At 37.5% G+C, this 27,274-nt stretch overlaps 2 protein-coding genes across 9 annotated transcripts in view; one reads left to right on the plus strand and one right to left on the minus strand.

Annotated features, from left to right (window-relative positions):
• Arhgap6 (Rho GTPase activating protein 6) overlaps positions 1-27,274 on the plus strand; it is a 434,648-nt gene that overhangs the window by 225,625 nt on the left and 181,749 nt on the right. The window contains exon 1 of one of the 8 annotated variants that reach the window (XM_070040898.1): positions 13,953-13,989. The exons of the other annotated variants lie outside the window; for them this stretch is intronic. The gene's annotated coding sequence lies outside the window, so the exon portion shown is untranslated. Of the gene's footprint in view, positions 1-13,952; positions 13,990-27,274 lie in introns of those variants that run through there. 8 annotated transcript variants of the gene reach the window in all.
• Positions 10,355-27,274, minus strand: part of Amelx (amelogenin X-linked) — an 81,276-nt gene continuing 64,356 nt past the window's right edge. Inside the window, exon 6 of the mRNA XM_070038845.1 lies at positions 10,355-10,507. Coding sequence (XP_069894946.1) covers positions 10,355-10,507 — 153 coding nt within the window. The remainder of the gene's footprint in view (positions 10,508-27,274) is intronic.

Raw genomic sequence — 27,274 nt, forward strand, 5'->3', positions numbered from 1 at the left:
ACTGGGTTGTTTTTCTGCACTATTTGTAAAGGAAACTGTATTTCCTTCAATTTATAATTTCAGTGCCTTTTCAAAAAATCTATTGGCTATAGGTAAGCTGGGATTATTCTGGGTTCTCTATTCTATTTCATTGGTCTACATTTCTTCCAGCGCTCTATGGCACTTGCTAGTACCACTATAGCTTTGTAGTATAATTTGAGATCAGGTATTGTTGTACCTCAAACATTGCTCACTTTTTTTGTTTCTCACTCATGGGGCTTGAATTCTGGGCCTGGGTGCTGTCCCTGAGCTCTTTTGCTCAAGGCGAGTGATCTATCACTTGAGCCACAGGGCCACTTTCGGTTTTCCTAGTGGTGGTTTATTGGAGATAAGAGTCTCATGGACTTTCCCAATCCTCTTAGCCTCCTGAGTAGCTAGGATTACAGGCGTGAGCCACCAATGCCTGGATCATTGTATTCATGATTTCTTTGGTCATTTGGAGTCTTTTGTGCTTCCATATGAGTTTTAGGATTGCTATTTCTATTTCTGTGAAAAATGTGATTTAATTTTGGTGACTTTTTTGGCCTTTAGTAATATGGTTATTTCTACAATGTTAATTCCACTTTTCTGCTCTATGGACATAGGATATCTTTCCACCTTGTAGTGCCTTTGTTTATTTCCTTCAGTATTTATAGTTTTCAATATAGAAATCTTTCACACAGTTGTTTTATTTCCAGGTAGTGTATTTTAAGGCTATTGTGAATAGGGTTGCTTTTCTGATTTCTTACCAGGTTTGTTGTTGTTGTATAGAAAGATACTGATTTTTCCTTGTTGAATTTTATGCTACTACTTTGTTGAATTAGTTATCATTTCTGAGAGTTCTTTGAAAGTGCAGTGTTTAAGCTCTTCTAGGCATAGGATTACATTATCTGCAGATGGATAATTTTACTTCTTCCTTTCTTTAAATTTTTTTATCTTTAAGTAGTTGTACAAAGAAGTTGACATTTAACAAAGCACCTTATGAATACAAATGTCTTCATCAATGTCACTCTTTTCAACATTCTCACCAATAGCTCTCCTACCCATGTCTTCCCTCACTCTTCTTAATTTTGTGGGATACACATTGGTTTCTTGTCTGCTTTTTGTATCACATTTATTTTACTTATTCATGGAATTATTTCAAGTTTCACTTTTCTTTATTTCTCTTGTAATTTGGCACTTGAAAATTTAGGCTGATAGATGTAAAAAACTATTATCAAATCTCTTACATTTCTATTTTATAATCTGTGAAATTAACAAGAATCAAAACTTCTAATTCTTTTACATAAGCAAGTAATTATTACTTTATAAATCATAAATAATGCAAATTGACTAATTTTTAAATTGTGCCTATTTTGATAATCAATCTAGATAGCAGAAAAGGCCACCCTTAAAGATCACAAAAAGTTGAGGATGGAGTAGTGGCCGACACAAGAAAAAGTTAACTTTACTTTCTGAATGTCAAGTTCAAGTTAAAAAATATGTCTAATCTAAGAATTTGGTTCTCCAGTTTTTAAGAGAACGTTGAAAAAATAATGAGAGCAAGTTGAAAGATCTTAGAGTTTGGATCCAGAGGCCGTCTTCCATTCCTGTTTCTGTTACTTTGGTACTCTGTGGCATCATAAAAATTCCATTTCCCTGCCTTGAGAATAGATATAATCCTCCACAAATTTTTCCTAGTCAGCATATACAATCATTGTTGTACAAGTAATCTATGAATAGAAATAGTATCCACAATACTAGCCAGCATATTTTTATTAAAATATTTGTTACTATGACACCATTTTGTATTTCTCTTCCTCAATGACCCTATATTGGCACATAGTCAGGCTCTATTCATCTTTCAGTAGAGAGTGAAATGGTCAGGTTTTGTTGAGGTCATTAATTACTTACTGGTATTGATCAGCTAACTATTGATAAATACCTGTTGAAAAACCCAGGATTAAGAAATGAAAATGATAGGAAATATAGAGACTAGTAACATAGGAAGAGGCCTGAACGATCAGTAGAACACAGCCATGCAAAACTACACTGGAAGGATCTTCTTGAGAGAGAACAGCAAAGGCTAGAGCTGGATCACATTGCCTACTTTGAAAGAAAATCAAATTGAAGGTCAGTGTCTATTGGGCTGCTCTTCCAGAGGAGTAATCAGACTCGCATTTGTCCATATTGGAACTTGTAATTAGAAAAATCTTTGTCTTGGTTTCATGTATTGCAGAGTATTTTAATTATGTGTTAGATTAAGTTCACAATAATGTTTATTTTTCTAGTTTTAATTTTATGATCATTAAATAGTTGTACAAAAAGGTTACCACTCAACCAATCTATTTGTAAATACATCTTGAAAAATATCACCCTCTTTCATCAATTTCCCATCCCTCACATTTCCTAGTTTCATAGGACATGCTTTGAACATTATGGCTGTATTTTCTGTCCCTTTTTTCTCCTGTTAACCAAAGATATGTGGACTGCATGACAGTGATATAAGACTGAGTAATTCCTAGCTGGGGAATGCTTCTTCATACTCACTATTTTACCTCTATGTCTGCATGCTCCCTAACCCAAACTGCATGTTTTTTTCAATGATGGCTGCACATTAGAATCAGGAAGTTGATGACACAGCCCTTAGGGCCAACCCTATTGGCATCAGAAAAAATGCAGAATTGCAGACAAATCTCAGATCTATTGAATTAGAATCGGCATTTAGAGAGCTCCCAACATAATTTACCACCACATTAAATTTAAGACATGCTGTGCAATGGTGTACCAAAGGTTAAGTTCACTCACAGAGATTTTGATGTATTTGGTCTGGGAAGAAACTTGGGCATTTTTTTAAGGCACCCAATCATCAACAGCCAAGTTTCTTGATCACTAGCTTGGTTGTTACCACTCACAAGTCCTCAGTCACATGCAACTACCAAGTATGTAGAAATGAGCTTCGCCAATTATTCACATTGTCTGTTTTAGAACTCCCAGTCATATTTCAGTGTTTTATAGCTTCTAATAATAATCTTTATGATCTTTAAATCTCTCTCAAATAGTCTTCTAGTGCTTATTTAACATTACTCTTATATCAGAAACTGAACATGAATGATTAGTTTCATTTCTTCTACTAGCTCTCACTTGCTCATATTTGGTGATTATATTACTTCTCACTGTCAGCTTGCATTATAATTTTAAAAAGCATCCTAATATCCTGCCTTTGGTTTGATTTCCATAAATTGAATAAAGCAGTTTGAAAGAAATTAGTATAATTATATAACTTTAAAAGCCTTTATTTTTCCTACAAAGATATGATTGGGAGAGTTTGAAATATAATCTTCAACTTGGATATTTTATTTTAAGCATCATTCATTAAATACTAATGATACAGTATGCTCTTCAGAAATCTTCATTTGAGTTCTTTAAGAACTCAATTTTTCTGATATAAACTCAACTCGAATTAAATTTGAAATGCAGTTTTTACTTAAGCATATTGGCATGACAAGGTTCTGATCCTTTAAACCTTGATTTTGCATTGTGGTAAAGCCACAAGATAATTCTTTTGGTTGGTTGTGGGGCTTGAACTGGTCACTGTCCCTGAGCTCTTTTAATCAAGACTAGCACTCTACCACTTTGAGCCACAGCCCCACTTCCAGTTTATGAGCAGTTAATTGGAGATAAGGGTCTCACGGGGACTTTTCTGCCCAGGCTGGCTTTGAACCATACTCCTTAGATCTCAGCCTCCTGAGTTGCTAGGATTATAGGTGTAAGCCACCAGCAGCTGGCCACAAGATTATTTTATGTATTTTATTTGCTATGAGAAGCTTTATCATTTTTCTTTAATTCAGCATAGAAACTGCATGTTCAAACTTACTTTATTCGTGTTTCTGTTGAAAAACAAGGATATTCGTTATTATTTGCAGAAATGTTAGCCATATTGTGTACAGCAGGGTTTCACAGTTGATGCACTGTTGACATTTTGAGCCAGATAATTCTTTGCTCTGAACAATAGCCTGTGTGTTACTGTAGTATGTTTGGGAGCTTCCTCTGACTCTACCTACTAAATGCTGATAAGAAGCACCCTCCTCCCAAATATAACAATAAAAAATGCCTGAGACATTGCTGAATGTCTCCTGAGGGAAAAAATTCTAGTTGAGAATCACTAGAGCAGAGAGAAAAACAGAGGAATCTGTAACATTTTCATGATGTAAGTAAGACGTGATCTAAATGGCCACTGTTGCTGACTTTTATTTTGTAGCTGGACCAATTGTCAGTATGAAGAACACTGGTACGTTGTTGAGTTTCCATTTAAAGATGGTTCCAAATGTTTAAAATAGCCAATGTTTTACAAGGCACACAACAGATTTCCCTTTTTCCTTTCTGAGTTTAGTTAAGAAAATGTTCTCCTCCCACCCCGCCCCCCCCCCCCCGTGGGTTTTAAAGCTCCTTCAGTCAAGTGAAACATCAAGCCATGTAGATGCCAAGTTCAAATAAGGAAATGATTTTGGCTGCAATTACTGGAGTGCTTCAAGTTCAAGTGGCTGTTTGGGTCTGATAATGTGGAGGTACGGGGTCTCATGTTTTCCCTCTGAACAGGCAGAATGGTGGGCTGCATGGAGTTCTTGCTTTATATGGGCATCACCTGTGACTGTGAATAACCTTGTACTCGGCAGCTACTACATGCTTCAAAGAGCTCCGCCTAGTTGTCTAGGGTGGGGCATAGGTATTTGTACAGCTCCCCCTGGTGATTGTAGAATGCAGCCAGATTCACACCCACTGGTGGAGGCTCTTCTGGCTTTGCTGCTTTTGTCCTTCATAGATGACCTTTCCACCATCACCTGTGGCCTCATGTCTTCCTCACTACAGCATGCCTGCTAAACTCTTTTGCCATTCTCTTCTTTTTTTTGTCATTAGTTTTAATCAGCTGATTTATTTGCCACATGTTTTTCCTCTGCTTTAAACTGGATTTGCAAGGAAACTGCTGCTAGAATCCAGTCCCTTAATCCAGATCTTCTTTGAACTATTGTCTTCCCTTCAACTGTTCCCCTCCTTCCACCTGAAAAAAAACACACACTTTTTTTGGTCAGTCATGGGATTTGAACTCTGGGCCAGTGTGCTTGTCCCTCAGCTCTTCAGCTCAAGGCTAGAGCTCTACCATTTGAGCCACAGTGCCACTTCCGGTTTTCTGGTGGTTTATTGGAGATAAGAGTCTCACGGACTTTACTGCCCGGGCTGGCTTTGAACTGCGATCCTCAGATCTCAGGCTCCTGAATAGCTAGGATTACAGGCGTGAACCACCAGTGCCCAGCTTTTATTGTTTTTAATACATTTAATTTAATACATTTCTTTTCAGGCCAGCAGAATCATTATCCACAATATCCCATCTATGTTGCTAATCTCTGCCTGCCTCCATTCTCTTTCCTTACTGCTATTTGGAGATTAATTTGCTCTCATTTCTTTGTGCTTCCTCTTATTGATTTCCTTCATCCTTAGAAAACTCGCTCACATATTGTGACTTCTAACATATGTTTTAAGATACTGAGAGCGTGTATTTCACTTACTTGACTCTGATCTATTTGGTTTTCTTTTTTCTTTTTTGATCCCCACCTGCCTGTCATTTTAAAATTTAGCCTGGAGTATTTTGTTTGTGTGTTATTTCAAATGTATGCGCTAAGGCACCTGTTTGCTGCACCTGAGCATTAAAGTGTGCCACCTCATGTCTGTAGGGCTCCCAGGTTCCTATTATAGACAGTGTATCTGGGTGAGGCCAATCATCTTAGGCCTCAGGCATCTCGTCATGTCTGGAGTCACCTCTCCCCTTCCCACAAGGTGGCTCACCTGCCCTCTAACCAGGGAGATGGCCTCTCCCTAAATCCTGTGGTCTCCGTTGTGCCATTTTACTTCTAAGAAATAGCTCCAGGATATTTACCCTTGCTTTTCTTTAGAGTATTTGTGTTACATCCTACCCACAGCTCTCATCTTATCTCTTCAGGTAGTTCTAACCCAAAGCTTGTAAATTGCCTCTTCACTACAACTTTGGTCACATGCCTTTAATTCTGCTACAAGAAACCCTGAACAAAGGCATCTGGGACTCATGCCGGAGATCTAACAGTGGAGTTTACATAATACAATGTGCTTATGAGCCCCTTTTGGCTTTTCTCATTCAGACTTAAGTATGGACTCACTGTGCCTGTCTATCTTCTGATTTCTCAGGAATCCTCTTCACTTTCTCCTTGTCCCCTCTGAGAACACAACTCAGAAACATCATGTGTCTAGTGTTTCTTTTTAAAGCTGGAGGTTTTGTCTTTCCACAGGAACAAGGTTGACTCACTTTTTGGAATACTCAGTATGACAAATTATGCTTTGAAAAATTGTACAAAAGAGTTTATTGTGATATTTCCTTGTATGTATATAATGTATTTTGATCATAGTTATTCCCTCAATTACTTTCTTAGCCCAACTTTTTTTTTTACATTTTTAATGTGATTCATTATTCTGTTTTCATACATGCATATAATACATACTTCAGTAACCTTAGTTAAGCCGGTAAATTCAATGTACAAATCTCCATTTTGTTGTAAATCTTATAATTTTTGTATGAATATAAAACAAAAACAAATGCATTATTATCTTGAGCCTTTAAATACCAGCCTTATCATTCTTTACCAAGTCTGAACTTCCAGATTTAATGTCAGCCAACTTACTCAAATGTTTAAACAGTAATCACAAGTATTCAATCTTGTCCCTCAATTAAAATTGTATTTAATATGTCAGATTCTTCCTAAAGCCTCAAAGACCTCAAAAAAAAAACAAATAAAACTTGCATATTCTAATATGTTTGCTTCCAGAATCTATTATTAGCTGGGCACCAGTGGCTTATGCCTGTAATTCTAGCTACTCAGTAGGCTGAGACCTGAGGATCACAGTTTGAAGCCAGCACAGACAGACAGCTTAGACAGGAAAGTCTGCAAGAATCTTATCTCCAATTAACTACCGAAGAAAGCTAGAAGTGGAGCTGTGGCTCAAGTAGTAGAGCACTAGCCTTGAGTAAAATAGCTCAGACACAGTGCCCAGGCCTTGAGTTCAAGCCCTAGGACTGGCACACGAAAAATAATCTATTATTATTCGCAGCTCAATAGTGTTAGTATGAAGTGTTGAATTTCATTACTCCATATAGCTTATGAGTATTGGAACTAGTGTTTGCATTAGTGTCAATAGCAGTGTTTGTATTCAAGGTAGTGCTTATTCTAGAACTATTATTACTATTAGTGGCATCACTAAGCTTTAGAGTTTGTATTCGTATACATCAGAGTTTTAAATTAGTGACTCAAGTAAGGGAACAATCCAGTTCTTCCACTTAATTGGGTCCGTTATCACTTATACAGTAGTGAGCCTTGACATTTCTAAGCTTTGATCTTTTCATTCGGTCTCCTAAATCATGGTTATCCACATTCAATCCATTTACAAGACTGTTTTCTTTTATAGCTTTCATTTCATTTTTCTGTGACATTTTATTGTCTGATTAGATGAATGATGAATCCTTGCTGCTTGTCCCAGATTAAGGGTTTGCCAAGATCTTGGACTCTCAGTGCCAAAGCCAAGAAAGCCCTCAGCATGTCTAGTCAGCTCATGTACCCGAAGAGTGGTTACATCTATCTGGAATGCAATAGCACATCACATAACTTCTTGCTTCTATTCAAATGTAACTCAATGTCCAGTGAGCAACATTTCCCACCCTCCTCCACTATCTAACTCGTATTTGTATCAAGTCAACTTGTTCAGATTTCATATCATATTCATTTTTTAGCTGCTGGCTTGTTTAATTTAACACAAAGACCTCCAGTTCCATCCATATTGATACAAATGACAGGATTTCATAATACTATTTTGTGAATTCTGAGCTAACAGGTGTGGGAAACTTCTCATGCCTTGATACCTAAAATGTGTTCTTCCCAAGTGATTTTCTCGATTCTGTGGGTTCTTGAAATGTATCTATCCATTCTGTCAATAATTTTACCCTTTCAATTTATCTTGTTTCTCAAAACAGATACAAAATTATTCTTTATACTATCTTTAAGCATTAAGATTCCATTGCTTATTTACCTACCATTTTCCTGAATTTCCACTGTGAAGCAGGAAAACTATGCATATGGAGTTCACATATTTTCCAGTTTATGCTTAGAGGCAAGAGAAACACTCTGTTTTCTTTAGTAGGCCCCAATTGATTTCCTTTTATGCATTGTTCCATTTGCCATTCTCCATATGGGGGTTTGAACTCAGGGATTTTTGCCCCTGCCAGGCAGCGGCTCTACCCTGAGCTAGCCCTAAGTCCTCATATTTTCTGAAGTATCACCACTCCTTATATTATTTCCATATAAACTATAAGTGAGTTTTATGTGAAAGTATGAAAATTATCCTCTGAAACGAAAGGAAGCGCTATTTTGTTGCTATTTAAAGAGAGGTGATGATATATAAATGATACTGTCCTCTAAGTCATCATATTGTCTAATAACTTATGTCACAATTGAGATCTGAATAACACCGTCGCTAAAGGCAGGGACCGTAGACCACGGCTCAAAAGTCAAATTCATATAAATAGCTGTTTTTAGGAACATTTGGGGTTTTAACTTGGGTCTTGTACTTGCTTGGCTGGTACTCTACCACTTGAGCAACACTTGCAGCCATGGTTTTTGCTGGTTATTTTGGAGATGGACTCTATTGGACTTTTCTACCTAGGGTAGCTTCTAATGAGATTTTGCATATCTCAGCTGCCTGATTAGTTAGCCTTACAGGCATGAACCATCAACATCCAGCATACAAATATGCTTTTAGTGAGTTTTGTTCTTATTCTGAGTTGTTTTGTGGGCTAAGTGATAGGAGAGAGAAGGTGACATATCTAACCAAGTAAAGTTTGCAATCTTTTTGACTTGATACTAGACAAGTCTTTTGTTTTCGTTTTTGTTTTTTTGTCAATCGTGGGCTTGAACTCTGGGCCTGGGCGCTGTCCCTGAGCTCTTCAGCTCAAGGCTAGCACTCTACCACTTGAGCCACAGCGCCACTTCTGGCTTTTTCTGCTTATGGGGTGCTGAGGAATCAAACCCAGGGCCTCAGGCATGCAAGGCAAGTGCTCTACCACTGAGCCACCTTCGCAGCCCCGATACTAGACAAGTCTTAATGATAGCATTCACTTTGAGAAGACGTTCAGCAAATTTTTTTTGCTAAAGAATTTCCTTCGTTTGGGATCTGGACTTTTGTCAAGTCACTTTCAATTGAGTATAAAGTCCCCTTGAGAGTTTCCCGTTTTCCTCCACAAGGAATCATAAAGCATGATGTTTCTTTTGTGGAACTGCCAGTCCTGGTTCTTCAGTATTCTTTCATTTGCTGGCCCAAAGATAGCCAACAAAAGGCTCTTTAAAATGCATGCCTTATTGATTTTGGAATGTGCTGGTAAATGCCAATCTGATTGATGTTATTTATGTAGAGAAGGCTTTGGCTCAAGCTCAGAGTGAGTTTAGCCAAGAGAAAAAAGAGTAGGTAATAAATAATGTGGAATTTATATATCTAGACATCAAAACCAGTTTTTGTTGCTAGTGATGTGACTAGAAGCCCTGTACCCATCTCTTAATTAAGGTACATTTCTAGAAGATAAATCCAAGTGAAACTGTATGTCAGTATAAACTGCATGTGTCTTATTCTTCTACACTTTTTCCCCCAATATTTTACATTTCATTTCATTTTCTTTTGTGTTGTTGGTATCATTTATACTTCAAGTTGTTTGGATGAAATCTCATTGACTATCGATTCAGGAAACAGTTTAATAAATATATACACTATGTTTAAGACTCATAAATATTACTCTAGGAAGGCTCATCTTCTAGCCAAACATGGCAAAGCTTTATTGGTTTGGGGGTTTTTACCTGTAACCATAACCAGTATGGAAAGTTGAACCTATAGACAAAATTAGAAAGAGTATACTACAATAATCAAAATATTTGAGTATATAGCAAATCTATATAGCATGTATATTCTCCCCATGTTTTACCTGGACATTACAGAAAATGAAAAAAAGGATGAAAACGCATTGGATAAAGAGTCAGCTTTCACAAATATAGCCCTATGGAATTTTCTCTGAGTATAAACACCATTCTTTATATAATCATCATTGGTTTAGTATTTAGTCAGCATCAGCCTTGTATCTATTTCCTTATTTGTCTCTGTGAGGGCTTCAAAAGAGTTTTGAGAATGTTCAGGATGCCTAAATTCCCTCTATCTTTAACTTTTTAAGAGTTAAGAAGTTTCATAGTTCTCTCCTAGGGTTAACATAAGGTTTTAATTAACTACTAATATAAATTGCTTAGTCCAGGATGTCTTTGATTACGCTAAAATCTCTAGCATCATTATCGTCATCATCATTTGCAACATCACTACTTTGAGCAACTGCAGCATTCTCACCCCCACTGCTATCATCTCCACTATTCTTCTCAGCATCATTGTTATTATTTAATACCTGGTTGGTGGAAGAGAAAGGAAATAATAGAACATCTATTTCTCTTCTTTCATCTTTTTCTATCCTCTTCCTCATAGTAAATCAATTTGACTCTTGCCATGTGCTTTTCTAATCTTTTATTTTCAATCTCCTTTTTTCTTCCTTACATAACATTAATTTTCCTTGTCTGTTTTTGGTCCATTGTGGAGCTTGAACTCAGGACCTGGATGCTGTTCCTGAGCTCTTTTGCTCAAGGGTAGGGACCTATCACTTTTAGCCACAGCTCCACTTCTAGTTTTTTTGAGAGGTTCATTGGAGATAATAGTCTCATAGGGACTTTTCTGCTCAGGCTGGCTTCACACTGCTGTCCTCAGATCTCAGCCTCTTGAGTAGCTAGGATTACAGGCATGTGCCACTGGTGCCTGGCAATTTTCCTTGTCTTATTCCTAATGCTTCATCTCATAAGCAAAGACAGTAACACCAAGACATGGTTAACCTTGTCATTTCTTCCAGGATCAAAAATTACCATTGCAGCAATGTTTGTAAAACGCTTAAAAGTACCTTGTATACAAAAGTGACTCGTAGAGCCTCTGCTCCTGAATTTGTGCCAACAGATATTTTTATCCCATTAGGAAGTATCTAAAAGATTAATTCAACTCTAGTTGGCCAATCTCACACATGATTATAATGGTGTGAGAAAGCTCTGTGCTCCCCCTGGTGGCAAAAGGAATAACTAACAATAATATTGCTTGTGGGAGGATTTTTGATAAGGGGTAAAGGCTGCCTTAACCTTTTATCTAATTTCTTGTGAAATAGCTAAGCCTCTTTGGATTCTTTCATTCCTTCGGAAACTGATTCTTATCTTCCACTGTGGTTGCGATGAAGAGAGTTGACCAAATGTCATTGCATGTGGCCTTAGAGAACTTGAAAAACACATCTGTGCCTTCAAAACAAGATTGTTTCAGGATCATAACATGTTCAAGCGTATTAGTCATGTAACTAACTTGTAAGCTTTATGACCACAGAAATAGATACTGGGTTCATTGTATTGCAATACAATACTATCTCTCTAAATGTAATGCTTACAACCTAATTTCTCTAATACAGCAGTTAGAAACTTACCTTTTCCCATGATAAATAGAGTTGAGAGGATGTTGGCTCATACAAACACTGTCTTTTGGACCCAACCCTCACAAATCCTTATCTGCTTGCTGATTTAGAGCCAGACTTTATGCCACATGATCGAATACCTATTCATCTAATCTGTGTTTACAACTCTGTGCGGGAAGCACCAGGACAATCTCCTTGCTTGGACCATGAGTCCCTTACCAGGAATCAAAGGGGTAATAAAATGGTTTGGGCAGGTTTCACTGTAGGCCTCTTTTCTTTGGAACCTAGTCTCTAAGCTAGAGAGCCAGTGACAGCCAGTGGAGGGAACTGCTTCCCAGAGCACCCTGGACAATGTCTGGAGACATCTTTGACAGTGACACTTGAGGTGCTTTTAGTATCTAGTAGGTAGAGGACAAGGATGATACTGAATATCCCATAATGCATAACTCAGCCTCCATCATAATGAAAGCTTCCCTAATTCTAGATATCAATGTTGCTGAGGCTGAGAAACACTGCTCCAAGCCAGCACGAAGCCAAATGTGGAATGGCAGTATCTGCATCACGTGGGAGCTTTTGGGAAATGCCAAATCCCAGGCCCTATGGCAGCCCTGGTGAACTCAAACTTTAGATGTTGTGGTCCAGGAATGCATGTTTTCACAAGTCTCCAGGTTCTTCTTGCACATGCAAGTGTTCTGTTTTAAAATATCAGGCAGTTTCATCTCTAACGGAGCTGGACACGATTGATCGTTTCCTCCTCACTTTCCAGTGTTCCACAGTTGAATAGAAGTTTCTCTTCAGGCATCCAAAAGGGGAAAATCTGGCTTTTACTAGGAACAAGGGTGACTCATAGGGAATTCAGTGCCATTACAAATCTGAGAACCACACCCAGAAATCAAAATCTAGGAAGACTCTCTCTTGTTTTCTCAATCTTGGACACTCAGTCCAGGCTAAAAAAATGTCAACATATGCACAAGTTTGATTTGGAGTTTGAGCTGTAAGATTAGACTTAGACGTGAATTTTACTTAAAAATGAGAAATGGCAAATTCCACCGAGTGTCTGATTTACCAAATAAGTAAGCCTCTTTATTTGTTCAGTTTTCAAAATTACAAATGCATTCTTTGGAGTCAGTGGAACAATTCTTTTTACCTCGGTCTCTCTTTAAACGTTCCTCATTACTTGGTATTTTCTGATTTGTTTGAAACACTGTAGGCAAGGATGCATTTTCACAGATAATGTCTCATAGAGTGTTTCTGGTGGTGAGTTTGTAAGACATGCTCTATTCTTCTCTAAAAGGGGTGGCACCCACCAAGATTCACTGTACTTACAAACGGATTTGTTGAATCGTAGTGCATTTGTTCAACTACTTAAAGATAACAAAGATATAATTTTTAAAAGTAGTATTAGAACATTGAAAAAGATGGAAATTCGAAGAAAAATGACTTCACTTAAAGCCGTTATATTTTTCTTGACTCATTTGACTTCAGAAGTTTACGTTTTTTTATAATACATAGTGAGGGTTTCTATACCTAATTTTCTTTACCAGCTACATTATGGGTTTTTTAAAAAGTATTCTCGGTCTGGAAAGGTGGCTCAGTGGTAAAGCGCTTGCCTTGCATACCTGAGGCCCTGGGTTCGATTCTTCAGCACCACATAAGCAAAAAGAAAAAAGCCGGAAGTGGTGCTGTGGCTCAAGTGGTAGAATGCTAGCCTTGAGCTGAAAGAGCTGAGGGACAGCGCCCAGGCCCAGAGTTCAGGCCCCACGACCGGACTCAAAAAAAAAAAAGTATTCTCGTGTAGTCTATATTAGATTCGCTGTGTTAAAAATGATACAAGACAATAAACAAATAGCCTGATCTCCTCTCTCAATCCAGGTATGTTTAAAACCGAAGTTTTAAAAACATCCACATTTAAGATCCAGAATTTGTGATGGACTCATGTGAGGGATTTAAACATGGCTTCATTATTTTGACACCGAAATCCTTCTTGTAAATATATCATTCTCTTAAATGATCAGCAATATAAGTCTGCAAGCCTAAAGGCTACTATATTTGCAGGAATTCAATAAGATCTCGAAGAACTTACACCCCAGGCCACTTCACTCATCTCATCGGCCAGGTGAGAAATAAAAGGGTACACCCGCACTGAAAGCTCAGAGCTTGGGGATGTGAGTGTCAGTAGCGCAGTTCATCTTGAATGATCCTTTAGCAAGTGCTTGCTTAGGAATGGCAGGAAATAAGTGTACAAGTTTTCCAAATAATTGAAGTTTTCTCCTTTTCAGGCTGACTTCCACTTTCCTCAAAAATATCACCGGAAACATATACAAATTCCCACAAAGTGCCCAAATTAAGAAATATGGCTTACCAATCCACCTCAAGGCTGGGAAGAGCCTAGAGTAAGCTTCATCCTTCTGACCTTTGAGAAGCTGCCAGTATAAGGATGCACTGGGCTGGGAGCAGAACATGGGGGAAATTTGCTTTGAGGGAGGGCCATGATGGAGCTTCTCTAGCTTCTGAGCCCTGATTGTGCTCCTTTTCTCCCTGCATCTCCATCTCTACTGTGGAAGGTGTTTAGCCAGCAGCTGGGGAAGGGAGACCTCCGCAGAGCCTACAGATGCGAGCGAATGTTAGACTCAGGTACTCCAGGCATTCTTTGTTGGACCTTCTCCATCATCATTTTCTATCCCATCTCACTGGCTCCTACCGCTTGTCTAAGTGAAGGCAGAAGTTTAAGGCTGCCACAGGAAACCAGATAAACAAGCTCATTAAGGAACCTTAGTTATAAACACCAGTTGTAGCCCACGGAGGTGTCAGAAAAGTTCATGAGAAAACTTGAAGGTTACTTCCGGATTTAAAATGAGATTCTGGAGAGTTCAAGTCACTAAATGATAGACAGATATGTACACGGAGGCATTTCGGTCTCCATTTTTTTTAAGATCCTGAAACTATAAATACTATCATTTGTTGTTAGGGATTTTAGGCTGTTTGGTCCAGTGGCACCTGGTTTTATTTTTGCTCTGAGTACATAGAATTCCATGCTCTCAAAAACATAATTTGTTTGTAGATTCCTTCTTGTCATGTAGACTCCAGCTTCTGACATAGTTTGTCTTTTTCCAATGCCAAATGCAACCATGACCAAGAGCCAATGCTGAGGAGCCTAAGAAACAGAGTTAAGATAAATGTAGAATATTCTTGAGAGCTCTTGTCTGCTTAGGATCATTGTTTCCGTGTGAAAACAACACATCAAACAGGATGAAGCATGGCAGTGTGACATTCTTAATGTCAAAGGCTGTATACCATGTAAGATGGAATTTATTGTGAATTCTGACACAGGGGCCATTTTCTTCAGATCATTGGTACACATAGGACGTGTTTTTAAGATAGTTTGTGGAACTCAAATTTATTAAAAAGAAAAATGGAGGTTCTCTTGTATTTCTTTCAAGAGTCACTGACTTGGTTTTTGTTTTTTTCTGACTTGGTTTTTGAAAGGACATTTAAAAAAAATCTCAATCCTCCAGTAGTGCATGAGAGATCGGGAACTTCTTTGTATAGTTTAAAAGACAGGAAAAACAGGCTAAACCGTTAGCATTATTGGTATATAGTCAAAACACAGTTTTGTCTAATGCTTGTAATTTAAAACAGCCAAGTTTAACCATCAGCAAAAATAATTTCCATCAGTCAAGGGAATCAGATGCATGCATTTTAGTTATAGCTTTCTATATCAAAGGCAAAGTATTTACTGTAAGTATTTTATCCTGTGAATAATTTAGAGCCAGTGAGTAGGTATCAAAATTTTACTTTGGACAAGGGCTATAGACTTTATAGATTCGATTTCTATAATGTTTACATGAACTATTTCTACTTTATGACATAGGAAGGATAGACATTTTGGTACCAATTTAATTATTTTTTTATTTATTTTTATTTTTAATTATTTTTTTGTCAGTTGTAGGGCCTGAACTCTGAGCCTGGGCACTATCCCTCAGCTCTTCAGCTCAAGGCTAATGCTCTACCACTTAAGCCACAGTGCCACTTCTGGCTTTTTCTGCTTATGTGGTGCTGAGGAATCAAACCCAGGGCCTCAGGCATGCAAGGCAAGCGCTCTACCACTGAGCCACCTTCCCAGCAGTTTAGTATCCATTTATACAAGAGAAATATAAGGATTTACAGAAATCATATCATCTAGTAAGTGGCAAAGCCAACAAAAAATTCCTTTCTATCTTCTCTCTCTGGAAATTTAAAAGATGTGTTTCAACACACTTCTAATTCTCTAGCCAATTGTTAATGTTGTTGTTTTAATCATCTCTGGTATTTATAACATTTTTCCTTCTTTTCACTCCCAAATGAAGATAGCTTCAACATGGTTTTTAGGGCTGGGAGTTGAAATGTCGGGTGACGCATGGATTAGGGTTGAAGGCAAGACCAAGAATGGGAGATAACAGAGACTAGGGGCTCCCCAGATATATTTAACTTACAAGGAGTGTGAATAAGTATGACACATGGAAACAGAAACAAGGATACAAAAAGAAGAGGATCCTGTAGTAATAAGAACTATAACATACCTGATTTTTAAGTACGGGATACTGGGTCACAATCCTGCCAGTAAACTGTCTTATTTAGTATTCCTTTAGGATTCAGAGTTGGATATCTATAGCTCCATACTTCAGGAATATGAAGGAAATTGCAGGTAAAAGAATTAAGTAACTTGCCAAAGTCAGTAGCTAATTAGGGATAAAGATACTGAAATTGGAAGCTCAGGTTCATTTGGGCCCAGAGCCTCTGCTCTTATCCATTCACCTCACAAGCCTTTTGCTGAAGCTTGCAGCAGAGGCTGTGGGCATCTTACTAATGTTTCTTCTACTTTAACATTAGTGCCCAACTGACCAACAGCTCCAGCACATACATCCCTGCCTGGTGCCTTTCTCTTACTGCTAGAGCCTGCTTTCCCTCCTTCACCGCATGTGGTCCTTAACTAAGGACCATCTTTGGGTTGTGTGTACATTTCCCAGTGGTCTCATCTCCCATTGCAGGTAAATCCAAGGCACTAAACCGTGTATCATTTCAAGGAGATAGATCCAATATCTACTTTGTTCTCTCTTAATTGCTTTTCAGCTGCCTTTATTCCCTGATTCATAGTTGCTTCATTCCCTTTCTAATTAAGGCTCCTATGTCCATATTTAACAGATTAAGGAGCATTATCTTGGAAGCAAAGCACTATTGACAGATGCTGTGTATGTACAAGAATGCAGGATAATCTAAGTGGCCCATGTCTTCTGAATGTGATTCTTTGATTCCTGAAACTGTCCTGTTCTTGGTATTATTTGGTTCCATCATTGAAATCTGGTCATCCCCTTTGTGAAAAACCTGTGTACCTTTTATGGTTCAGGCTATGGTTTGCCTGTCATTTTGTCTCCAAATGCATTCAATGTTGTGCCTTCCTTGAATCGCTTCTTCTCTAATTGTAAATACCTTGAAAATGACTTTTCTGTCACTTCAATTAGGTCTTATGGAAGAGGAGACACAGATGCATGTGTCCTGTCTGCCAGCTTGATTTGGACTATTGTTTTCATTCCTGACTCATCTTGGTCAATATGGTAATAGTGGCAGTTATTAAAAATAATAAATGTCTGCAGAAACATTACCATTCCTCTAATCCTTAGATATCAGTATGCGAATTTGTCCTTCCTAATATTTATTCTTACTTTTTCCTTGTTATGTCATGTTTCATCTAGAAAAGGGGCAGAAATCTGCTAAGGAGGATTCCTGTGGTGACTTTCTGTTTTATTTGTTATAGTTTTAGGTTCAGAAATTATTGTCCTGAATGCTTAGCAAAAAAAAGTGGGTTTATATAGTTGCCTTAACTCAACAGTATCTGAATGTGGCTCACAATGGTTAGACAGACGGATAGTGTGATTGCAGAACAATGTCTTAATAATAGCAACTGTCTCCATCTTACAAAAGATATTAACCTGCCTTAATGTTGTAATAGGATTTCCGGTTTTGACAAAAGAAAATTCACATTTGAGTCATAACTTTGCTAACTGTGAATCAGTGGATAAAATACCACTGTATCATGAAACAGACTTCCTTGACTATAAATTTCTTTCCTATTCAACTAGTCAAATGTTAGAGTACAGGGAATGCATTGCATTAATTTTAAACCTTATTTTATGGTTAAATAAAGAAAGAAGAATATACTTCAAGTGTAAATATTGACTTTGGACTATAAAATTACTATGCCTTCTTACGTAATCATTTCTTTAGAAAGATCTGTCTAGAAAACATTTTATTTGTTTGGTGTGAAAGAGTGAATTTTTCATAAAGGGAAAAACTCACTTTAAGTATCACTATCTCATAATACTGTGAAATTTATGTAATCCCTTAATCACAATAAAAATTGCTATAGAAATATACCAATCTTGAATCTGCAATAAAGTAAGATAATCTTCTATGGAATTGTATGGAGTTTAAATTTGGTGGGTAAATTCTCATTTAATGACAAAGACTAAAGAAAATCAAAGACGACTGAGTTCTCGCCATACTATTTCTAGACAGCAAGGTTATTTAGTAGCAAGATATTTTTGGTGCACCAGGCATTGGGTTGCCCTTTCTCTATCTGATACACTCCAGCTGGGAAACCTTCTCACTTTTGAAGACACACAAATTAGATTATTCTCACTTGAATAATCCAAAATGATCTCCCCTTAAGATTCAGAGTAAGTGTATTATAGTTAATATACTTATTCACATCTGCAAAGTCCCTTTCCCCATGTCAGCAGTACATTCACAAGTTCCAGGGATTAGCATTTGGACACGTTTGGGGCCATTATTCAGCCCATTATGCCATATTTGTTGATACACGAGTTTCAAGACTCATTCTCTTAATGGTACTCCATTGTGTTTGCAAAGGTATGCACATGACCATCTCTATATTTTCCCTCCTCTGTATATTTCTATCTCTTTTTGTTTTTCTCCTTTCATGGTATTTTTGTATGGATCTGTTTTTTCCCCTTCTCCTTTTCCTTTACTCCACCTTCTTTTTCCTTTATTGTTAGACTCTTTTCTTTCCTCAGCATTTTCTTTGTCTTTTGTAGTGGCAGGGCAGTTGAGGCCTGTTTGGAACTTCTTTTATCATCTTTCTCTTTGCATTCTAATTTAATTTGCTTATCGCTTTCCTTTGGCCCACTGGAGCTCTATTTTTACCCAGCTCTGACCCAATCTCCTTTTCTGTCCTTCTTCAGCTTTCTCTTTTAACCCTTGCTCTCATGCAGACTTCTTATCTCTTCATGCACACATGGTGGCTCCTTCTGCTTGGACTATGCAGTAAGTATTTTGGCAAACAAAGGAGCTAGGGAAACAGACATAGCAGAGAGAAGCCATTGATACTGAGAATTACAGCCCATGCTGATACAGGTCTACTTACAAATGCCCCACATTCTACAACTAAGATCGAGCAGATTGGAAACCTTAGAACATAAAAGATAGATACGTGATTGATTTTCCACATCTGTATGCTTAGTAGCAAGGATCAGAAAAGAATTTGCAATGGTCTAAATTACCTGATAGGGATGATTTCTTTTTGTTGTAAAATTTCCAAGACGTGAAACCAGTAACAAACATCCTGTAAAATATAAACCTTCTACAACATTGCTTTTTCAGCTTGTTTATTTTTCATTGCTAATAAAAGAAGGAAGCTGTATCCCTGTGGCTTACGTCTGTATTGCTAGCTATTCAGGAGGCTGAGATCTGAAGATAACAGCTTGAAATCAGCCTGGGTAGAAAAGTCCCTGTGAGACCCTTATCTCTAATTAACCACTAAGAAAATAGAAGTGGTGCTGTGGATCAAAGTGGTAGAGTTGTAGCCTTGAGCAAAAGAGCTCAGGGGCAGTGCCCAGGCCCTAAGTTCAAGCCCCACAACTGACAAAGAAAAAGAGAGGAAGGACTTTACCAGAATTTTCACTCATGAACATCTATTTGTGGATATTATAAATAATTAGTTTAGGAATAATGGTGACATTATTATCCAATGTGTATTACTCAGGTACTTAGTCTTTACAGGCCATAGATCTAATCTGTTTAGAATATGATCTAAGTTGTGCATTTTTATCCAAATATCTGTATGCACAGCATTTTTCATCTGTCTTTTGGAGGCTTTTTCAAATAAATTTATTCTATGAGTAGCTATTAAGCATATACAAAGTTAACAAAATAGAGATAGTCTAGGCATTATAAATACAATGGTGAATAAACCAACTAAATACTTCTTTTTAAAGAGATTACACTGGGGCTGGGAGTATGGCTTAGTGGTAGAGTGCTTGCTTAGCATGCATGAGGCCCTGGGTTCGATTCCTCAGTAGCACATGAACAGAAAAAGCCACAACTGGCACTGTGGCTCAAGTGGTAGAGTGCTACCCTTGAGCAAAAGTAAGCTCAGGGACAGTGCTCAGGCCCTGAGTTCAAGTCTCAGAACTGGCAAAAAAAAAAAAAGAGAGATTACACTGTAGAATAGGGGATCTTGCAAACCAATAAATATGTAATATTTCAGATAAGACCTGGAATGATACAAGGATATTAGTAGGTTGGTTAGTTTTCTCCGAAGGTGACATTTAGTCAGAGCTGTGACTTAAGGAGGGAGCTGATATTTAAAGGATGATTCAGCCATTATTAACAGCTTGCTATCATTTAGGTTCCTGTGTGGGATGTCAATTTAGAAAGTCAGACAAAGCCCTTTTGTCTGTTAATGTGAAAAACAGGTTTTAGTTTAAATTCTTATACATATCCATGAGTAACTAGAAATTAGCATATTCCAGAGAAGTCATACTCTCTGTCAGATGTATTTGGTTTTCTGAGTGGTCCAAGAAAACAGAAGGTTACAAGAAGAAGTGGTAGCTCCAAGGATGGTATTAGATCGCCCACTTATGGGGAATCAAAGGAAGAAATGATTACAGATCAATTTTGAAAAATAAATTGTAAAAAGCTGACACCTTACATTTTTATAGCATCTAGCCATACAGCAGTATCCAATAGAAAATTGTATGATGCTGGCAATATTTCATATCTATTCTGACCTGATGAATTATCCTTAAAGGTTTTGCATGACAGCCACCAAGCCTTGAGATGTCCTAAAGCACACAAAGACTAAACCTCTGTTCTAGAGCCTTCTTCAGGAATGGATGTAATGCAGTGGTAGAATAATTACCTAGCACGTGTTAGGGTCTAGGTTCATCCTCAGCAACACACACACACACACACACACACACACACACACACACACACACACACACACACACACACACACACACACACACACACACACACACACACACACACACACACACACACACACACACACACACACACACACACACACACACACACACACACACACACACACACACACACACACACACACACACACACACACACACACACACACACACACACACATTATGACTCAAATACCTGGCTGAGCAAGATACAGCCCTCTTGTTTGCTTTGTTTGAATTTTAAAGTCCCTTTATTTCAGGCTCAATTTGTATTTACACCCATGGGTTGGGAAGCCAGACCCCAGTGTTTTTGTTTTTGTTTTGTTTTTAGCAAGAAGAAAGAGTCCCACCTCAAACCTCAATCCTTTGCTTTAGCTGACCCAGCTATAGAAATGTCTCCTCAGACTTGTGTTTGTACCTTTGGATGACTTCCATGGGTTACTGGTCTTGATTCTATTATTTTTACGTTATATAGCCAAAAGGCTGACAATTGCTCAATAATAAGAAATTGCTTCCACATTGGAATATTAATCAGATGGGTGGGTACTGATATTTTGTAGAGTACCCATAAACATAATCCAATTTGGATCATGTTTGAGAGAATGTATAGGAAAAAGGAGTTTAGTTGCAACCACATCACGTTTTATTTTGCAGCACCCCGAGTCTCGTTCCCAAGAAAATAAAACACAAATTAAACTGACCTAGTAATGCCCGTGCCGAGGCTACTGAGGTGCTCGCACGTGTCCTGCCGCTGTAGACCAGTAAAGTCCAAGTAAGAAAAACTGGTCAAACTTCAACTATACATTGCTTGACTTGAATCTCAAAAGTGCCCTGTTACAATGTCACTTGTGTGTGCTTACCTGATTTTCTATGTGAAAACACAATTTCTTCATGTCTATGAAATATGCATGAAAGATAGACTTTCTATTTGCAAATGCACAGAGGCAATGAGCAATATCTTATTTTTAAAAGTTAGCAAACCCTTGGGAAAAAATTTCAGTATGTGTGTTTCAAAAATCCAGTAAACATTACTATCATTTTACTATCATCTCTTCCTGCCTCCCTCTCTTGTTCTCACCCTCCCTCTCCCCCGCCCCCAGTGAACTTGAAATGGCTAGAGACGATGCCATTTTTCCCCAGAATGTTGGAAACAAGGTCTCTTGTTTTACATACTTTTTATTTTTCTTACCATGAAGGAATTTGTTGGGCTATTTCCTCACCTAACATCTTTACATCTGGGATTTGAGGATTGGTGACCAAAGCTTGTTAAAAGGCGAGTACAGAGTCAGGCACCTGAAGCTCACACCTGTAATTCAAGCTATTCAAGAGGCTGAGATCAGTGAATTGTTCGAAGCCAGGCTGGGCAGAAAGGTCCCTGTGAGACTCTTATCTCCAATTAACCACCCAAAAACTAGCTGTGTGCTGTGGCTTAAATTGCTCAGGGACAACGCCCAGGCCCTGTTCAGACCCCGTGACTGATTTACAAAAAACCTAGTACAGATAGTAGAGATTTAGCATCTTCAGTTTTAAAAAAGAAATATAGTAATGAACAAGGTTAGACAACATTCATACTGAAAATTTCAGAAATATTATTAATTTTATTTTCATGCTTAGCTTCTGCATGAATAACTTTCATTTCAATAGTAAAATGCAGTTAAATATTCCTTGAATACTCTTCAATACCTGATAGAAAAGAAAGAAACAAGGCCATATTAATTCTCCTGGCTTTTATATGTCCAAATATTTTTAATTTTTCAGCATGACAGAAATTGTAAACCATTATCCCAATTAAGTTAGTAATACTCTGTTCATTGTTATTTAAGATGCCCATGAATAAAAAATATGAGATCAATATCTTAAGATGACCATGGAGATTTGTTAAGAATGCAAACATTATTTATCAGTATACATTTGGCTTGTATTCACCATAATCAAAATTATTTGTAGTGTGAAAATGTTTAGTTTTATATATTGGTATGTTGTGAAGAAAACTGAGCATAGATATTCAGTATCTGCTTCACTTACTAGAGAAAACATAATTTTATTGAACTTTCCATCTTATTGTAATGACATCTATAGATATTTTGATAATAAAACTGTACCAAATATGTGCAGGATTTTAGAAGGAACAATGAGGTTCTATATTTGGAAAGTAACTTGGATGTAAATTGCACAACTATTCATGACAGATGGCTTGCTTCCTCTTTTGTTTTATTAAATATAAGTATGAACATCTTAAAATCCATTACAGTGGAGACAGGATCCATTTCAATGCTTCTCTTACCGGTTTCAGGTCTTCAAATAATTATATAGCTACATTGTTTAAAATATACAATGTGCGTCAGGCACTGGTGGTTCACACCTGTAATCCTAGCTACTCAGGAGGCTGAGATCTGAGGATCAAGGTTCAAAGCCAGCCAGGGAAAGAGAGTCCAGGAGACTCTTATCTCCAATTAACCACCAGAAAACCAGAAATGGCACTGTGGTTCAAGTGGTAGAGCACAGCCTAGAGATGAAGAGCTCAGGGATAGTACCCAGGCCCAGAATTCAAGCCCCATGACCGACCAAAAACAAACAAACAAAGCAAAAAGTATATATGTATACATATATATATATATATACACAATGTGATACATTTAATCTAAATTACAACAATATACTTTTCTAGACATTTCTTGTGGGTCTTATACCAAAATCTTTTAGATCAATTAATTCATGTATCCCTAATTATTATGTAGCTGTTAACATGGGAGCATAAGCTCAAGTACTAATACTTGCTTTATGATCTACTTGTAGAAACCAGGATTAATGCCTATATGTATAATGATATGTCTTTTTAAATTCAAATATATAAAAATAGGCATTATCTTTCCCACAAATAATGTTTTCTAATAAGTTTTTATTGTGAAAATACTGTACAGAGGGTTACAATTACATGAGCAAGGTAATAAGTACATTTCTTATCAAGCACTGTTGTTGCCTCCTCCTTTGTGTTTCCCCTACCATCCCTGCCCTCCCATCTCCATGGCTACACTCCCCCCCCTCCACCAAAGTTGTAAAGTTCATTTTTCAACATAGCATCTTGTACAACATAGCATCTTGCAATGGGTCTACCTTTATCCTTATTTAAACAATTTTTTTTCCTTCCCCTCCTCAAATTATACCAACACCAAATACAGTGAAAACAGGGGTTATACCATGGGGGAGGGACACACAAAGCATCAAAACAATCACCTTATAAATATGTTAGAAACAATAGCAAGAAAGAAAAAAAACATTGTGTCCTTATCTTGGGGTTCATTTTGCCTAACATCATCTTATCTGACCTTTTCTGCTTGTCTCAGACATATACTAGTTATTTCAAATAAGGGAAACCATGGGACCTATGTTTCTTTGGGCCTGGCTTACTTCACTTAATATAATTTTTTCCAAGTCTTTCCATTTCCTAACAAATGGGGCAATGTCATTCTTTCTGATGGAGGCATAGAATTCCATTGTCTATATATACCACATTTTCTTGATACATTCATCTACTGAGGGGTATCTGGGTTGGTTCCATATCTTAGCTATGGTAAATAATGCTGCAATAAACATAGTTGTGCTGGTAGCTTTAGTGTGTTCTTGTTTGTAAACATTTGGGTAAATGCCCAAAAGTGGGATTGCTGGGTCATAGGGGATCTCTATGTGGAGTCTTTTGAGGAACCTCCGTACTACTTTCCAAAGTGGTTGAACAAGTTTACATTCCCACCAACAATGCAGTAAGGTTCCCTTCTGTCCACATCCCCTCCAGCATCTGCTGTTTAATATTAGAGTTCTTGATTATAGCCATTCTAACTGGGGTGAGGTGGAATCTCAATGTTGTTTTGATTTGCATTTCTTTTATGGCTAGAGAGGTTGAGCATTTCTTCATGGCCCACAAATAATGTTTAATGAATATATTGGTGATTATCCACATACCAGAGTATTTTATTGAAAGTTTTAGTGCAAACATTTTCCTGTCAAGTTCTTATTACCTTTGTTAAGGCTTATGAAAATTACATGATTAAGCTGGGTGCTGGTAGCTCACACCTGTAATGCTAGTACTCAGAAGGCCATGATCTGAGAATTGCTGTTCAAAGCCTGCCAGGGCAGGAAATTCTGTGAGACTGATATATCTAATTAACCACCAGAAAACTGGAAGTAGAGCTGTGCCTCAAAGTGGTAGAGTATTAGCCTTGAGCAGAAAAGCAATGGGACAGTGTCAAGGCCCTGAATTCAAGCCTCATGACCAACCAAAAGAAAAAAATTACACAATTAAAGATGTATATGAGCTCTTCAAACCAAATTAATTAAACATCTAGGCTAGCATAATGTAGCTTTGTTATTTTATTTGGGAGAAGGCTTTTTTGTTTTGTTTTGTTTTGTTTTTTGGTAAAGTACCATATTATTTTGGCTAGTTAGAACCAGACAGTAATTTTTTTTAGACTTTTCTGACCATGTAATGTGTGTCAAAAGCCTGATATTTGATCACAAAGTCAGAAATAGACAATATAAATAAATTTGCATAAAATATTCCAATAAAACTATAGTAACAGGGTATGGACTGGATTTGGTCTATGGGATGTCATTTGATTATCCTTAGCTTAGAAGATAAATCATGTGCTTGTAGAACCAATTGGATAAGAAAAACATTTGAGGGTTTTCTTAAGCATTTACCAAGTGCTTGAACTCTTTCTCCCTCATTGCCTGGATATCATCTAAGGAATTTTGAGATTTACTCACCAAATGATACATGTTAGTGCAAAATGCACTAACATATATGAAATATACATAAACTGGCTCTATTTATTTTCTTAACATACTGTCTCCTTTTCTCATGAGAGTAAGCCAATTTTCATGACACTCTTTTTCTGTTATAGACATACTTAGAAAATGACCTGCTATTTAGGTACCTAGTATATTTTATGCAAGATGGAACCATGATTCGTCTAGAGATCATGATGGGCCTTGGGAAACATTCACTGGTATTTCCATCATCTCTCATTTGACACAGCCTGTTTCTTTTGTACAAGCCATACACAACACAACTATAGAAATGAACAAAATACAATAGAATTTAGCAGGAGTGGATAATAGTCTTTAAATGTGACAACAGTAATCTAGTTAAGTGTGTCTTATTGGAAAAAGGATGCTTTCTGTTTCAAAGTTTTTCATATTTTGGAATGTTGTCATTAATTTTACTGATTGAGTATCCCTAATCAGAAGAGGAGGAGGAGAAGGAGGAGGAAATATAAAATCTGAGATGAAATGTGTCTTACTCAGAAAGGTTTGAGTTCCAAAACATTTAAGGTTTCAGATTTTCTGACCAGAGATAATCAACCTGGATGAGGAAACTGTAATAGCATTAACCTCCTGGAAGTCATCAATTGCAAACATCTTTGTTCATAGTTATATTCTGTATTTTCAGAGGTGATGTAGTCTAATATCCTTAAATGTATACATTTTAAAACCATTTAAAAATAAATTCATGGACGCTACCTCCAAGTATGCTAATGAAAGGCAAGTTGAATAATTAGTATTGAAGGAGGGATAAGAACACTAATTGTGTTAATAATACAATGAACTTAGCATGCTTATACAGCACTTGGCTCTTCTTATAGATATGGAACCCCGGGCCAAATGGGCATGATGAAAATGAGAACACATGTAAGCTATGGAATTCCTCATCCTTTGTGGGTTTTTTGGATGAAGTATTTATCCTAGGGCTTTGTCAACCCTCATCAATGAAAAGTACAACGTGTGTGTCTTCCATGCTGAAAGATAAACAGCAACTCCATGCTCTGTAAACAGTAATACACTATGCTTGGTGAGATTTACAGATGTATCCGTTCAGATAAACAGTATGAATCCGTATTCCTAATTAGTCTGCATGCGCGATCCATGGCAAATTACACTCCACCAAGCTTTCTCCTGTGCGCCAAGGAGCGTCTGAGGTGAGTTAAAGTTTGTGAGATGAAGAAAGAAATCAGACGGCATTTCAAGGATTCTGAAAGAGACATGCATTGTAGTCATTCCTATTTTAGTTCTTTTCTGCAGAGTGCAGAATTGCTGCGGGGCAGTTTGTGTAGATAGTTCTAGGTCAGTGCAGGAAGCCAGGAAGGAGAGGACAAGGCTTGACCTTGTGGCTTTGCCAACCGACCCTTCTATTCTGGCTTTGTTTCCTTCATCCAGAGAAGCAGATGTGCCTGTCTGATAGGGCAGACGCCTGGAAGCACCACGGTCTGGAGGTAACATCCTGCTCTCTCAAGCTTCCTGGGTGATTCATTAAATCAATGAAAAGACCTGTCACCTCCAGAAACCCAGTCCCACCAGTGCTTTTGTGCTATGTGCTTAAGACCCAAAGCAAGTAACCATACTCAAATACAAATGAAAGACG

The sequence above is a fragment of the Dipodomys merriami genome, unplaced genomic scaffold, assembly GCF_024711535.1.
Source record: "Dipodomys merriami isolate MVZ:Mamm:240054 unplaced genomic scaffold, mDipMer1.0.p SCAF_3, whole genome shotgun sequence".
NCBI classification, from domain to species: domain Eukaryota; kingdom Metazoa; phylum Chordata; class Mammalia; order Rodentia; family Heteromyidae; genus Dipodomys; species Dipodomys merriami.